This window comes from Vicugna pacos, chromosome 32 (genome assembly GCF_048564905.1).
Source record: "Vicugna pacos chromosome 32, VicPac4, whole genome shotgun sequence".
NCBI classification, from domain to species: domain Eukaryota; kingdom Metazoa; phylum Chordata; class Mammalia; order Artiodactyla; family Camelidae; genus Vicugna; species Vicugna pacos.
This window is the reverse complement of record NC_133018.1, coordinates 24699974-24716553: the sequence shown is the minus strand read 5'-3', so window position 1 is coordinate 24716553 and position 16580 is coordinate 24699974. Positions and strand designations below refer to the sequence as shown.

Genomic DNA, 16580 nt, shown 5'->3' with positions numbered 1-16580 from the left:
AATTTATGATGTTGACTTTTCTACACAGAATTTTTTAGTGTAAGTGTCTGCTTTTTTTAACGACTCGTGCGTTTGCTGTCATTCTTAGCAAGGCCTATTCAAAAGACTATCTGACCACATTTCCTTCTGACACTTTACACTTCTTTTTTTTTTTTACATTAAAAGCTTTAATCCATTTGGAACGTGTTTTCTATACAAGTAAGGTTGTGACCTTTCTTTATATCGTTTTGAAGTAGGGGACGACTCTTTTCACACCATCCATTAACCACGCCATCCTTTACCACCGTTAGGAGAGGCCACCTTTATCGTATTCCAAGTGCTTCTAGATGTGTTTGTGTGGATTTTGAACTCTCTATTTTTAGCCGTTGTCTCCTGCTTTGTAAAATACGCTCATCTCTAGCAATTGAATCCTTCCTCATTATTCTTTTGGAATCTTCCTGGCTGCTGTCTTGCTTTTCGGTGTCAGATAAAGTATAGAAACATTTAGTCAAATTCTGTCCTGGCTGTACACTGGTTGAGTTTACAGACAGCCACACAGGAATGGCTGGAAGTAGTCCTGGGCCCAGAATCCCCCGTGTTCTGGGATTCTCTGCCCTGTGTTCGTTGTGAGTCCTGGTACGTTATCAGCCTGAGGCTTCCGTTTCACAGGTCTGGAAAGTACTCAGGTGCTTGGTATGCGGCCTCACCTGATCTGGAAATCCTGTTGGATGCCTGGTGGGACTGCCCCCTCGACCCTCTAGGTCTCAGATCTCATCCACTTTACCATGTCTTCCTCTTTCTGCAGTGCGTTCTGGGTGAGTTCCTCAGCTCTGTCTTCCAGGGAACAAATTCTACATTCAGCTGCATCCAGACGACCATTTAAGCCATGTGTTTAGCTTTAGTTTTTAATTTAAATGAATACATTTTATGTTTGTGAGATTTCCATTGATATTTTTCAGATCTGGTGGTTCTTTTTTTATAACTGCCTGTTCTGATTCATAACCTCCTGTTCTTTATTGCTGAATGCTTTTCCCTCATTCCTTCATCTCTTTGAAAATCTTAACAGTCTACTGAGGTCCTTTTCAGTCACTCTTCTTTCTTTCTCTTCGGTTGGATTTAAGTTCACTCACCTTGGATTTGTTCATGATCTTCCTGAAACTGGATTTCCTCGTGTGCTTCGTAATTTTTTTGAGAGCTCATCTTTCATGCGAGTCATATCTTCACAGCACACTCACTCGTTCCTGGAAGGAAGTTTCCGATTATCTTGCCCCAGCACCCTCCTAGATTCACGGCTCAGAATCTAGTGACAGGCTTTTTCCTTTTTCTTTTTCATTGAACTGTGGTTGATGGTGACTTAGCGTTCACCTTGAGATCTCCCAGTTTCATTCCTCAGGCGGAGAGTCAGCCTGATTCCAGGTGCTGTGTATGCCTCTGCCCTCTAGCTCAAGGGATTATTTCTGGCTGAGCCCCAGGGACCAATCAGAGCTGGTTTCAGCTTCTCATAATCAGGGAGCCTCGTCCCAGCTCCAGGCTTCACAAAAGAATCCTGGCCACACAGTCAACCCCTGGGCCCCAGGTGCATGTTTCTCTTCCTTCATCTTGTTTTCTAGTGTATTATTTTAACATTTAGAATAACTTTGTCTATCATTTCCATATGTTTGGGGCAGATAGGAGAGATTTCCACATCCGTGATATTGACCAGAGAGCTCCTTGGTCATTTCACAGTAAGCTTGGTTCCCTGGGCATCGTGACCTAAGAAGTACAGCCTCACTCCACTTGAGGACAGAATCTCAAGAAGGTGTGGTATTCAAGGCACAGAGCTTCTGAAACAGACCGTCAGGCCGAGCGCTCAGAGTATGGCTGAGAGGGTGGGGGAGCGGGAGGAAGCCGCCAGCGTCAGCACAGCTGTTCTCAAACTCCAGCAAACATCAGACCCCCCCCCCCCCGCCGAGGGGTGCTTGTTAAAACACCCCCAGGGCTTCTGCGTCAGTAGGTCTGACTGGGGCTGGGTAATCTGCATTTCTAAGGAGTTCCGGGTGATGCTGCTGCTTGTGGTCCAAGGACCACACTTTGAGAACCACTTGTTTAGAAAGCGGGACCCTAGTTTCTCCTTTTATTTGAGATAGTCATAGTGTTCAGTGAAACAAACGGGAGGAATCTGGAATGAAAGCTCAGCTCAGAAGTTCCTGTGTGTCTGGCACTGGGAACAGAACACTGGAACAGCTGTTTCTATAAAATATATGTGTGTGCGCATATGCATATCCTCAGAGAGTCCAGGAAGAGATGTTTTCTTGTCAGAAATTTATGAATTGAGCCCACTGAGCCTGGGAGATGAGACTTGCCTTGCCAAGGCTAAATCCAGCCAGATTCTGCCCTGGGGATGAGTCGTTCCTGCAGATCGAGGCGTCTGTGTGACAAGAGGGAGGCATCAGCCTTGGCTGCCCTGTAGCAGTTGTTTCTTGAGATTGGGCCTGGGCTGGAGTTAGGGAGGGGATGGGCGATTGAGCAGATTGTAAGTCTTTCTTAAAAATTAGGTCCAGATGTGACGTCTCCAAACAGAATGCACAGTCTTCTCCAGAGTGAACACAAAGCCCCGGTTTTTGTTAAAGGAGGGAAATGTGCACGGCCACAAAGGAAGACGGTGGCTGGTCCCTCCTGGATGCATCCAGGTGAGGCAGCCTGTGAGGCAGGCTGCCTGGGCGCCTGTCAGCCTCAGCCTGGGCCTCTGGTGTAGCCGAGCTCTGGCCCAGAGGACTGGGCTAGGAACGCTGAGCCCGCTTCTCCTCTCAGCTTGACTTCCTCGTCTTAATACAGCTTTGCACAGTGTGCAGAGTCATGCAGTTGTACAGGCTAATGCAGATGAACGGATGGGTGGGTGGGTGGATGGAGGGATGGATAGATGGGTAGATGGATGGATGGAGGGATGGGTGGATGGATGGATGGAGGGATGGATAGATGGGTAGATGGATGGATGGAGGGATGGATAGATGGGTAGATGGATGGATGGATGGATGGATGGGTGGATGGAGGGATGGATGGATGGATGGTGGATGGGTGGAGGGATGGATAGGGTAGATGGATGGATGGATGGATGGGTGGATGGATGGAGGGATGGATAGATGGGTAGATGGATGGATGGATGGATGGGTGGATGGATGGGTGGATGGATGGATGGTGGATGGGTGGATGGATGGATGGAAGGGTAGATGGATGGATGGAGGGATGGGTGGATGGATGGATAGGGTAGATGGATGGGTGGATGGATGGATGGAAGGGTAGATGGATGGATGGAGGGATGGGTGGATGGATGGATAGGGTAGATGGATGGATGGATGGATAGGGTAGATGGATGGATGGAGGGATGGATAGATGGGTAGATGGATGGATGGAGGGATGGGTGGATGGATGGATGGATGGTGGATGGATGGAGGGATGGATAGATGGGTAGATGGATGGATGGTGGATGGGTGGATGGATGGATGGAAGGGTAGATGGATGGATGGAGGGATGGGTGGATGGATGGATAGGGTAGATGGATGGATGGATGAATGGATGGGTAGATGGATGGATGGAGGGATGGGTGGATGGATGGATAGGGTAGATGGATGGATGGATGGATGAATGGATGGATGGATGGAAGGGTGGATGGATGGATAGATCAATAAGTAAATGAGTGGATTATTGAATAGTTTGATACACATTGGATACATGGATTATCACAAAGGCAAGAAAGAGGGAAAGGCAGACTTGAGTAGATGTTGGCCATACCTTGAGAGGTGAAGCCCCATCCTCAGTATTTTCCAGGTGAAAACCAGCTTTCATCATGTTCAGTGGTTTCCAACACCCAGAAGGAAACATACAGAGCCAGCTGAAAACCCTGATCGCAGGAGCAGCAGTGGCCCCTGTGTTCAGCTTTACCCAAACAGAACTGCAGGGCTCACCCTCTGCCTCCCCAGCGAGGCCCCGGGACAGCACGGCCCTCCCCCTGGAGTGCAAGTTCGGGTCCCCAGGGATGCCACCATCAGTTCCTGATGTAGTCAGTGGGGGTGAGGCCTGACCACAGGACTTTAAGCTCCTCCCGGAGAGTCTACTGCAGAGCAGGATTTGGGGGCTCCTGCCCTCCCCCGTGTCCTCGGGCCAAGGCTCTGTCTCCCAGGGACAGAGATGCTCACAGAGAAGCGCAGGCTGATGAGGGGCTGTGGGGAGGCTGTGCAGCATGTGAAATGAACTCAGAGTCTAGAGATACGTCTCGATTAAAATGACACACAGACCTCGCTTCCATTCGCATTGCCAGGGATGCGAGGCCAAGCCGAGCAGCCGGGATTGTCTTCCCGCTCAGGCCGCAGGAAGCACTCGCTTTCTAACAGCCAGGCTCCCCAGAAAGGTCACTTTGATCATCAAGTTTCAGGAAGAAAACAAGGAAGGGAAATGGCCACTTGTTTCACAATGAACGTCCTAAGAGCGTCAGTTCGAGGGAAAGCACTGGGGCCAGGTTTCCTGCTGTGCAGTCCCCAGGCCACATGCGGCCCCGTGACAGCTGGGTCCTGGCCAGGTCTCAGTCCCACCCCCTCGGCTCCCACTGGGGCACGTGTCAGCTCACACAGCGGGGCGGCTGGAGGGAGAATCGGCTGTTCACCAGCAGCCATGCAGATGGACCATTATTTCTGGACTTTTTAAGGAGTAGGGCTTGTGCACGAGGGCGGTGGCTCTGGAATCCCAGCTCTCAGAAACCAGCACGGAGGCCCCAGGAGCTGAGGCGATCTGCTGGCTGAGGGGCGAGGCAGCGGTCCATGTGGGCGGGGGTCCTTGCAGGCGGGGCGGGATCTCCCCTGCGCCCTCCCTCCGAGCAGCTGCCCGCAGGCCTCACACCTGCTCCTCTGCCTCGTGTTTGCTGTTTCTGTTTGAGTGGCAATTAACCAAGTTGATTGAGATAATTAGTGGTTGGGTGTGACAGTAACCCTTCAATCGTGTGACCCGGCCCTGCGACACCTCCACCAGTCTGGGCGAAGAAGCCACTTCGGGGGCTGCGTGCAGTGTTTCCGAGTCCCTGCCCCACCACGAGCCAGCCGTGTGACCCTGGACACGCTTCTTAACTCCTCTGAGCCTAGGTCTTCCTTTCATCTGTAGTGAGGACCGAGTTAACCCCGCCCCGCCCCCACACGGCAGACTGCTATCTCCTGGTCCAGGTAGATCAGTCAGGAACGTAGCAACAGAAACCCCCCTGACCAAGGCTCACATCTGCGTAGCGCAGACGGACAAAATGGAATCAGTAAGTCAATGGTGTGAGGAGAAAAAAAGCCACGACAGTAAATAAGTCTGGCCAGGGGATGAGACCCGAGACGCTGTAGCTTTAAATGGGGCAGTCAAGAGGGAATCCTGGAGGAGGTGACATCTGAGCATAGTTGAAGGTGGGCAGGCAGCCAGGCAGATGGAGCTCCGGGGAGGAAGTTCCGGGTGGAGGCCTTTTGCAGCTGGTGCAAAGGCCCTGGGCAGGGTACGCGCCGGGCTCTGAAGTGAGCAGAGGCAGAGCGGGGCTGAGGCTGGTGAGTCTTGGGAGCAGCAGAGGACAGGACAGCCAGACTTGGGTTTTGGCAGAACCCCAGCCCTGTGCTGAGTCTGGGCAGGGAGGGACAGCAGCTGGAACAGGGGGACCCAGGAAACTGGCAGTGACAGCAACCACAGAAGGTGGGCGGGGGAGTCGGATGCTTCCCTGCAGGTCTGTAGAGCTTCCTCCCTTCTGTTTCCATGTTTGGCCTTCTGGAAGATCCCTGGCTCACCGGGTGTCCACCTACGTTCCCAGCCTCCTGGGCAGCTGGGCCACGTGCCTGGGTTTGACAGGCGTGTGAGCAGAAGTGGCGGAAGTCACGCACAGGCCTGGCCCTTCAAAGCCCCTGCAGGGCCTCCAGCCCTCCCCCTGCTGCCCCCGGCGTCCCCCCGGGACCAGGCCCTCCTCCAGCGACGTGGAAGCAGGGCCACGTCTATGTCACTCGGGAGTTGGGAACAAGCTGGTCAGCGTCTGACGGTCATGACGAAGGGGGCGGTGACGCCCGCTGAGCGTGCAGGTGCGGAGCTGGTGGGCCCGAGCAGGCCGTGAGCCGGACCAGGGGAGACTGGACGTGTGGGGACGTGCTCAGGGAACCACCAGGGGCAGACAGCCTGCCCTCAGCCAGGATGCCCGACTTGCTCAGAGATGACTTCTTATCCCGGCTGCGGGCCGTGTCAGCACCAGCAAGTTTCCAGCAGGGTGGCGCGGGGTAGGGTAGGGGGTGTGTTAGTCTGGGTTCTCCCGAGAGGACGAGGGGTTGGCCCACACAGTCATGGAAGCTGAGAAGCCCAAGGTCTGCAGCTGGCGAGTGGGAGGCCCAGGATGCTAAGGGGGTAGTTCCCGTCCAAGTCCCAAGGCAAGAAATGATGAGCGTCCCACCTCGCGGACGGGCAGGCAGAAAGGGTGAGTTCTCCCTGCTCAGTTGGTTTTCGTTCTATTCAGGCCTTCAACTGATTGGACAGGGCCCACCCACACTGAGGAGGGCAGTCTCCTATACTCAGCCCACCAAGTTAAGTGTTCCTCTCACCGGGACACACGCTCCTGGACACACCCAGAACAGCGGCGAACCAAATACCTGAACAGCCCGTGGCTCAGTCACGTTGGCACATAAAATTAACCATCAGAGATAGGATGGCAGAGGATGGGACAGAAAAGGGTGGGACAGAATGGAACAGAATGGAATCGAATAGAACAGAACAGAGCAGACTAACACACCCCGTGCCTAGTGAGGCTGTTCTGTTTGGGCGAAGCAGTGCAGAGGTAACCATGCATAGAAAGGAGATTATGATGCAAAATACCTTTCTATCCCCGCTGAGGGTTCCGGCAGCCAGGGCCCCTGGGGAGCCTTGTTTGCAGAAGCAGCGCTGCCTGTTTAGACTTCTGTAGGCCGAGACTGCGCCTGGGGTACTGGGAGCCGTGCGTCCTTGGATCGAAGTTGTCTGGAACGGTTTGCCGAGCGAGCTGCTCTTTTTAAATTAGATTGTAGGTTTCTTCTTCTGGCTGGAGGGGAGGGGCAGCTGCTGGTGGGAAGTGACGCTTCTCAGGCCAAACTCCCAGCCCGGAGCCAGCCCTGGGTGGGGGTGGGTTGGGGGCCCCGGGAAGGGGATACTAAGGAAGTGTCGAGGTGTCAGGAGAAGAATCTCTCTCTTGTTTAGATCCTGGAAGGTTCAGGGAAAAGAATTGATGGGAAAGCCAGAGGGCGAGGCCGCCTGGCACCCAGGCTTTGGTGGACTGGACCCAAGGCCGCGGCTTCTCTTGGGCCTCTTGCCCCCAGCGGCCCAGGCAGCCAGGGCCCCCTCGGGGAGGCGTGTCCCGGGGTCTGGGAGCAGGGGTGCCCGGGTGGAGGCGGGTGCCCCGGGGGCTGGGGGGTAGGGCAGGGCCGGCCAGCCAGCGGGCCCTGGGTGCCCCCGCAGGTGTGGCAGTGCGGCGGCAGCATGGAGGTGCTGCCCTGCTCCCGCGTGGCCCACATCGAGCGCACCAAGAAGCCCTACAACAATGACATCGACTACTACGCCAAGCGCAACGCCCTGCGGGCCGCCGAGGTGTGGATGGACGGCTTCAAGTCCCACGTGTACATGGCCTGGAACATCCCCATGACCGTAAGCCGGCCGGGTGGGGCCGGGCGGGGCGGAAGCCAGGGCGGGGATGGGGGGGGGAGGCCGCCCCAGGGAGGTGCAGCCCATCAGGGGAGGTGGGGCCTCCCGGGCAGCTCAGCCGGAAGGGTCTCTGGAATGTCGATACTTCCGGCGGCGAGGAGAGCCCATTCCTTGTCTGTAGTGCAACGACCACTGCGCTAATTAGCACGCCCCTCCTTCCACCACGGGAGCTCCCCCAGGGCGACGGCAGCACCCCCTAGAACACAGCACCCCCTCCCAACTGCCGGAGAGGGAAACCGAGGCATGCGGGGACGCACTGCTGCTGAGAGCCAGAGCCAGAACAGAACTGCGTCCCCTGTCAGACCCGTAACCAGGTTCTCGGGGGCCCCGCTGTAGGGATGGCGGCTTCCTCTCCCGCTTTGGGTGCTGCCTGCAGCCAGACCAGCCTGCCCTGCAGGGAGTGGGGGACAGGAGGCCTGGAGAGGTGCTTGCCTGCTGCTGGCAGGAAGCAGGAGCTGGGTGTAAGCCAGGGGTTCCTAACCCGGGGGGCAGCCTGGAGGAGCGGGCTTGGGCATACGCACTGCATGCGTGCATGTACGTGTGTGCACTGGGTGTGCGTGTGTGCTGAGGACAGGCTGCCCCTTTGGTGGGGTGACGCCCGGGCTGCCGTCCCCGCCCACCCGCACGGACTGCAGGACCAGCTTCATGCACACATTGCTTCCCTGGACACGGAGGATTCGAGTCCCTGGGCCCTGGTATAGACTTGTCCTGGAAAAAGCTTTTATACATCAACCCACCATCAGAGCTAGATCTTGCACTAGGACCCAGCACACACATGGGCGAGCTGGCCAAGGGCAAGTCTTTCCTTTGGAGCGTGCAGGGTGTGGACAAGCCAGGCCCACACACCACCAGTGCCCGTCCATCCAGGCCAGGCTGGTCTCCAGCAGGACCCGCCGCAAAGCAGGCTGGAGACACCAGGGTTTTCCCATCGGAAACAGCTACCCGGGACCTGCTAGGGTCCCGGGAGGGCGGGAGGCCACCCCAGAGGCTCGGTGTCTGGGAGCCTGGAGGGTGGGGGCTGCTCCGGTAGGAGGGTCTGTGGGCCCTGAGGCTCCCCTGCCCTGGGCAGAGGCCTGGGTAGTGGAGGCGCTCCACATTCAAGTGCCCTTCTGGCCTTGCAGAACCCGGGGGTGGACTTCGGGGACGTGTCTGAGCGGCTGGCCCTGCGCCAGAGGCTGAAATGCCGAAGCTTCAAGTGGTACCTGGACAACGTGTACCCAGAGATGAGGACCTACAACGACACGCTGACGTACGGAGAGGTACCGCCTCCGCCGGGATGGCCCCCGGCCTGCACCCCCCGCACCCCACCACCCGGCACCCACACCCCTCCCTGTGCCTGTGTGCGTGGACAGCAGACAGCGAAGTGCTCAGGCACATCCACACACGCATGGCGCACGCCTCCCCTTTCCAGGGCAGCCCCCGCGCCCTGGTGGGTCTCATCCTGGACGTCGGGCCCACGCTTTCCTGAGACCCCTGGCACTGGGCAGGGATGGGCAGGTACAGCGCCTCCAGCCCGCTTCGGCCTCAGGGACCCTTGTGATGGGGCGTCTCCTTGGCTTTCTGGCTGCAGGTGAGAAACAGCAAAGCCAGCGGCTACTGCTTGGACCAGGGGGCGGAAGATGACGACCGGGCCATCCTGTACCCCTGCCACGGGATGTCCTCCCAGGTAGGGGCGGCGGGGACGCCCCGGCCGCAGGGGGCGGTGGCACGTGGCGGGCGTCCTGGTGCCACTGAGGCTGTGGGTTCGGGCCCCTCCTGGAGACCCCGGCCCCGGGAAAATGAACGGCAAGGGCTTTGGCGCCGAACAGGCCTTAGGGGACTCACCCAACATCTGTGCCTAAGTTTTCACATCCATCAGATGGGATGATTCCCATGCCGGCTCCTCGGGGCTGCTGTGTGGACTGAAGAGGAAAATGAGGGTAAACGGTAGCCGTGGTGCAGACAGAACCCAGAAAGTATCGCCGGCAACCACCGGTTCTTGTCAGTGGAGCGCCTGCCAAGTGACGCTCAGCCAGGCTCCAGCTCAGAATTGCCAGGAGGGCTTTCAAACACCCTCGCAGGCAGGTGCCCGATGCCCGCAGGCCGCAGGGGCCGGGCGGGGGAGGGGGGAGGTGTGTTTCCGAAGCTCTAGCGGTGCTGGTGCCCTGGACCCCGATGGAAGCAGAGCCTGAGGCTTCCCATCCCAGGTGACTCCTCCTGCCTGCAGTGGCGATTGGGTGCTATTTACACTAAACCCTGGAAATGACACACGCTCTGGGTCTGAGCCACGTGCTGAGACGTCCATGGACGCTGGAGCGTCCGTGCCGCCGCCCGGGGGTTACTCCGTGGGCGCCGGAGGCCCAGCCTGTGAAGACGGGAGCCGAGGGCATGACTGCAGCCTCCTCCCAGGACCTCCAGCTGGCGTGCGGGCCTGGGATTAAGAGCAAAACAGAGTCTTCCTTTGAGATGCAAATGCACCTCAGCCCTCCCAAAGAAATTCAATTTGCTGGGCCCCTCAGTCACAGGTGGGGAATCCTCTGGCTGGCATGGACATGAGGGGAGAGGCCGCGTCCTGTACGGAGAGGTCTCTGGACATGCCCTGCTCCTCTGCACCCATGAGGCGGAGCAACACGTGACCGAGAGAGGACACCATGTCACCTCCATTTCTGCGGCTGGAGGGGCAGCTCGGGGGGCCGGCCTTGGAAGTGTCTAGGGGCAGGAAGTCATGTGGCTGGGTGAGGCATGGGTGTCCCAGTGACCCCGAGCAACGCCCAGGGGAGCCCCCACCACGACTGGACCCCAGGGCAGCTGCAGGAGCGGCCCTGCTTCTGCTGGAAACACAGTGGAGGCGGAGGCAGGTGGATGGGAGAGGCTGGCCCATGTGGCCGAGCCCTTCAGAGAGATCAGGTGGACCCACGTCCCCAGCCAGGCCGGATGTGCCTGCAGCGACGTCTCCTTTGCCAACGACCTCAGTCTGCTTGGTCTCTGAGGAGGCTGCTGCAACGTTAATGGGGACAGGCCACCTCCCTCAACCCCATCCCTGGCTGTGCTAGTGCCATGGGCCACCACGACGATGTACCGCCAGCTGGGCACTGGCTTACAGAGCAGACATCTAGTCTCTGGCTTCTGGAGACCAGAAACCCCAGATCGAGGTGTCAGCGGGGCTGTCGGGGCGGGGGTCCTTCCCGCCTCTCCCAGCCTCTGGTCCCCCAGAGATTATCGTCTTGTGTCTGCATCCCCCAGTCTCTGCCTCTGTCGCCATGTGGCCTGTGCAGGTCTGTGTCTGTGTTCCCCTGCCTTCTCCTGTGTCTGTTTTTTCTCCTTATCAAGACACCAGTCACACTGGCTGAGGGCCACCCTAACCCAGGATGACCATCGTCCCTTGAGCACATCAGCAGTGACCCTCTTTCCAAATGAGGTCACCTTCCCAGGTACCCGGGGGTTAGGACTTTGACATGACTTTTGTGGGGACACAACTCAACCCATAACAATGGCCACATAGAAAGCCAGTCTCCGACCAAAATCTGCACACGTGTAGATGGTTAGGAAGCAGTCCTGGGCCCCAGACACAGACCAGCACGTAGACCCCCCACGATGGGGTCCAGCCCTCTGTCCGCAGCACTGGCCCGACCAGTGTGCGTGAGCGGGGCACGGGGCAGGCATGTGGGCCTCCGCGTCCTCACAGGACCCCTCCAGCCTGGACACGGGCAGCCTGGGGCCATCAGGGTGCTCCTCCTTTACTTGTCAGGTTTTATATGACACTTCTCAAACACCCGGAAAAGTAGAAAAGCCGTGAGATGGCCAACCACACACGTCTGGGGTCAGCTAACCGCAGTCTGCGGGGCAGAGAGGTTTTTACCAGTTTAAAGGTTTGTGAGGGGAAAAAGGTGAAGAACATGCCGCAGTATCCGCGAAGCGCCCTTTACAGGTACGGTTTTCACTCCCCGGTCCAGACAGATTGCCTGTGTTCCCATCACCTATTTTTTTATGAGTCACGTAAAGCGAGCTGCAGGCGTCACATCCTTTCACCTCTACGCATTCGAGAAGGCATCTGTAGAGGCTTCCCTGAGGCCAACAGGAGCCCCCTGCAGTCCTCGATGCCCCGCCCCAGCCCCAGCTGCTTCCCCGCGGGGCGTTTCCGAGGTGGGGCTGGGGTGGGGTTGGTGGTAAATCACAGAAGCCGAGGCACCTCCTTCGCTCAGAGCGGCCTCCTGACTGTCACCTTCCGGCCGCTGGTCCTCCGTGGGCGCGGGGATGCACCACTGGACTCGCCGACCCTGCCAGGTCCCCAGCACCAAGGCTCCTGCTTCCTGGCTCTGCCAGGTCCTTACTTGGGAGGCTGAAGCTGCAGGTCAGCAGGGCTGTGGCTTGGAGTTTGTCCTGCACTTCGATGTGCCGCGGACCCCAGAACCAAACCTCCTTGGCTTCAGGAAGAAAGTGAACAGTGAAGGGACATGTGCGTGTCAGTGAGCACCTGCCCCAAACAGAATGGTCTGAAGGGAGTGCCGTCTTCATTTTGCTCCCAAAGCTGCAGCAAGGCCAGTCTCTCCGCTCTGTGCAGACCACCCGGCAGGCCTGGGGGCTACCTGGCCGCAGGTGCGCCGGCCGCTCCAGGGCCTCGGCCTGCCCCCTCGTGGCCTCTCCCCGGCTGCTCAGGCTCCGTCACAGCAGAGTGGCGTCTCCGGTGATTCCAGGGGGCAGGCATCCCAGGAGACGTGGGAGGTGTCACGGCCGGTTCCGCCAGGCCCCAGAGTTGGATAGCACCCCTTCTGCAACGTCCACGCCCCCCAGGAAGACTCAGGAGAGAATCTGGGCCCCGCGCTTAACAGGGACGTCAGGGTCACAGGGCTGCGCAAACACGCAGGGGAGGTGCTGGTCTATCGAACTGTCCTGGAAGATACAGCTGCCCGTGACGAGGGTTCAGGCAGAGTGTGTGTGTGCACGTGTGTGCCACATGGGAGAGAAAGTGAGAGAAAGGAGAGGGGGGTGCACTTGACCTGCAGTAGCACCTGCTGCGTTCATCCAGCGTCTCGTGTACAGAACCCACGCGGTCCTCCCGGCAGCCCTGCCAGCAGGTGCTGTCATAATCTCCCGCTTACAGACAAGGAAACTGAGGCACAGAGAGGTGGCGTCACTTGCTCAAGGCCACACAGCTGGGGAGCGGCAGGAATGGATAGCACTGGGTTCCCTGTAAACCTCTAGTTGTCACCTAACCTGGCGTTTGGCTAAAAACATGAACTGGGACCTTGAACTTGGGGCCACCTTTGGTTCAAGGGCAGTTGGGCGGCCTGGAGCACGTGTGGAATTCTCCTCTGAGGCGGAGGCTCTGGGAGCCACTGAGGGTGGGTCCGAGCAGGGGTCTGGGGAAGGAGTCCGAGGCAGTCCTGCTGGGGTTTTTGGGAGGTGTCCCTCCGTGGGCTCTTCGCACACAGTGGCCCCTGTGCCGGGGCAGAGCAGGGCTCCTCAGGGACCACCCCTTCCCAGGAAGGCTGGCCCTGGTGCCTAGGTGGCCCCTGCCTCGATGCCCCACCACCTCCCTTCGGGGCCGCGAGGCCGAGCCCCCGACACCAGCCCTGCCCGGGGCCACCTGACGCCCACGCCCCCCACGCGGCCTCTCCCCAGCTGGTGCGGTACAGCGCCGAAGGCCTCCTGCAGCTGGGCCCCCTGGGCTCCACCGCCTTCCTGCCGGACTCCAAGTGCCTGGTGGATGACGGCAGGGGCCGCACGCCCGCCCTGAAGAAGTGTGAGGACGTGGCCCGGCCGGCGCAGCGGCTGTGGGACTTCACCCAGGTCAGCCCGGGGGGGGCAGTGAGGACAGCAGGGGCCAAGCTCCAGTGCTCGGGGTGGGGGGCTGGGTCAGGTGATCTCCGTCTCACAGCCATTAGGTGATCGGCCCACAGTCGCAGCCGGGGGAGGGCTGCACTGGGCTGGTCACGGCACGGTGGCCGCCTCCTCCAGTCTCTCTGTCCCCGACCCTGCGGCCTCCTCCGGCCCCCTGGGGAGGGCATTCAGGCAGAGGGTTGAGGTATGACCACCCCGGAAGACCCCACCCCAGCTGCCGGCCAAGTGGGACCAGACTTCCCTTCCCGGGAAGCCTCTGAAATCCCTCATGTGCCCTGCGGGGGGCTGCTGGGCTCAAATCCTGAGCCCCGAGAACAGGTATTCGGGATGAGAGTTCGAAGGGGCCCCCCCTGCCCCCCACGGCCCCTTCCCGCTCACACAGGCCTCCCTCCGCTCTCAGTCTTGCTGGGCGTGGACAGCACGGGCGCCTGCTCTGGGAATCACCAGATCGCGAGCCCCTCCCTCGGCGCCGGCCTCCTTCCCCCATGTTTTGTTAGGGACCATTTCACCTGCATTTCCTCCCACTCCTCTGTTTCCAGGGCTGGCCTTCCTCACACCCCTGCCCTCTGGCCATGACCCCTACGGTCCCCCCTTAGGTCCCCCTCCACCCCCGCTGAGTGGGCTCCCCGACTCGCCCCTCCCTCCCCCGTGACATACTCATCTCCACATCCAGCCTTCGCACCCACCCAGCCACATCCTGCACACGCTTCCCCAGGGTCTCAGCACGTCTCCGTGGAATCAGCCTCGCGTTTCCACCCCATCAGGCTGAGGGGACGCCCTCGAGCCCACCCACCTCCCTCCAGCCCGGCCTGAGACCCTCACACCGGGGACAGCAGTCCGACTGTGCTGCCTAAAGCCACTCACGTCCCATATCCCCTCGTTCACTTACGGGGCGGGGCACTGCCCAAGAGATGACTGCCAGCCAGGGGCTCAAAGCCGCACCCTTCCTTCTCCAAACGCCCCCTCTTCATGAGGACACCCGCACTGGAGCAGGGCCACCCGTCTCCAGCACGACTTCATCTTCACTGATGACGTCTGCAAAGACCCTGCTTCCAAATATGGTCACATTGCCAGGTCCTTTGGGTTAGGACTTGGATGTATCTGCCTGATCTTCCTAGAACACTCTCTGCCCAAGGTAGAGCAGGGTCACTGAGGACAGGGGTGGAGGACAGAGGGTCACCGAGGACAGGGGTGGAGGACAGAGGGTCACCGAGGACAGGGGTGGAGGACAGAGGGTCACCGAGGACAGGGGTGGAGGACAGAGGGTCACCGAGGACAGGGGTGGAGGACAGAGGGTCACCGAGGACAGGGGCGGGGGACAGAGGGTCACCGAGGACAGGGGTGGAGGACAGAGGGTCACCGAGGACAGGGGTGGAGGACAGAGGGTCACCGAGGACAGGGGTGGAGGACAGAGGGTCACCGAGGACAGGGGTGGAGGACAGAGGGTCACCGAGGACAGGGGTGGAGGACAGAGGGTCACCGAGGACAGGGGTGGAGGACAGAGGGTCACCGAGGACAGGGGTGGAGGACAGAGGGTCACTGAGGACAGGGGTGGAGGACAGAGGGTCACCGAGGACAGGGGCGGGGGACAGAGGGTCACCGAGGACAGGGATGGAGGACAGAGGGTCACTGAGGACAGGGGTGGAGGACAGAGGGTCACCGAGGACAGGGATGGAGGACAGAGGGTCACCGAGGACAGGGGCGGGGGACAGAGGGTCACTGAGGACAGGGATGGAGGACAGAGGGTCACCGAGGACAGGGGTGGAGGACAGAGGGTCACCGAGGACAGGGGTGGAGGACAGAGGGTCACCGAGGACAGGGGTGGAGGACAGAGGGTCACCGAGGACAGGGGTGGAGGACAGAGGGTCACCGAGGACAGGGGCGGGGGACAGAGGGTCACTGAGGACAGGGATGGAGGACAGAGGGTCACCGAGGACAGGGGTGGAGGACAGAGGGTCACCGAGGACAGGGGTGGAGGACAGAGGGTCACCGAGGACAGGGGTGGAGGACAGAGATTCCCGGAGCTCAGGGGCGGGGGACACAGGGATGAGGGGCAGAGAGAAGTGAGACCCCGAGTCCCACGCGGCTGTGTGGTGACCCACACGGACTTGTCATCGCCCCTCCCCGTGGGAAGCCCTCGGACAGGACCCCTGGGCTGACTCACTCCCTCCTGCGCAGGGTGGCCCCATTGTGAGCAGAGACACGGGCCGGTGCCTGGAGGTGGAGATGTCCAAGGATGCCAACTTCGGGCTGCGGCTGGTGGTGCAGAGGTGCTCGGGGCAGAAGTGGACGATCAGAAACTGGATCAAGCCGGGTCGGCACTGACCCCCGGGCTCGCCCCACGCCCCTGCCCCAGTGCATACCCTGAGGCCCTCCTGCTCAGCCACTGCTGGAACCCAGAGAGCCCTGGCCCTGCCGCCTCCAGCCGAGACCTCTCCCAGCTGCCATCGGGGCCTTCCTTCGCTCCGGAGGCAGTGGCTGCTGGGACCAGCCAGCCCCTCCAGGAGCGCAGACGCCCCCAGCGCAGCTCTGCCTGAGCACAGCGGCTGACAGCCAACTCCAGCTCCAGATCACGTGCCTTGTCTATGGTATTCCTGTCCAGCCGCCCGCCAGCCACCTCTTCTGCATGTGCTGAAGCCCCCGTCCATCCCCCAGGCAGAAACAGCCCCCCATGAACTCTGAGGTCGCCCAAGCTCTCCCACCCTGGGCGGGGCTGCCCAGTGACCACCTCCATCTACACACAGCAGGGCGCGGCCTCTCCCTGGCTGGTGACGGGAGACAGGGCTACAGCAGCTGCAGTGGTCCCCAAAGACACCCCCTGGGCAGCGCTTCAGTGGGGAGACTAACGTGACTCTGCCAGTCCAATAAAGGGCGGGTTAAATGAGACAGACTGATGCTTCGTCCACAGGAGCCGGAGCTGGTCCACCGTCCAGGGCCAGGAGCCTTCTCGTGTTGCTCTGAGGCAGGGGTCAGCGAACGTTGACCCACGGCCCCTTGCCTATTTTTATAAATAAAGTTTTATTGGCACACAGCCACGCCCCTCTGTTTATGCATCGTCCACAGCGGTTTTCACGCTGCAG

At 59.7% G+C, this 16580-nt stretch overlaps 1 protein-coding gene across 1 annotated transcript in view; it reads left to right on the top strand.

The window, feature by feature from the left end:
• The window catches only part of GALNT9 (polypeptide N-acetylgalactosaminyltransferase 9), a 75379-nt gene extending 59468 nt beyond the window's left edge, over positions 1 to 15911 (top strand). The window contains exons 7-11 of the mRNA XM_031670154.2: positions 7438 to 7623; positions 8802 to 8939; positions 9251 to 9346; positions 13282 to 13449; positions 15679 to 15911. Coding sequence (XP_031526014.2) covers positions 7438 to 7623; positions 8802 to 8939; positions 9251 to 9346; positions 13282 to 13449; positions 15679 to 15825 — 735 coding nt within the window. The 3' untranslated portion in view covers positions 15826 to 15911. The remainder of the gene's footprint in view (positions 1 to 7437; positions 7624 to 8801; positions 8940 to 9250; positions 9347 to 13281; positions 13450 to 15678) is intronic.
• The last annotated feature ends 669 nt before the right edge of the window (positions 15912 to 16580 follow it).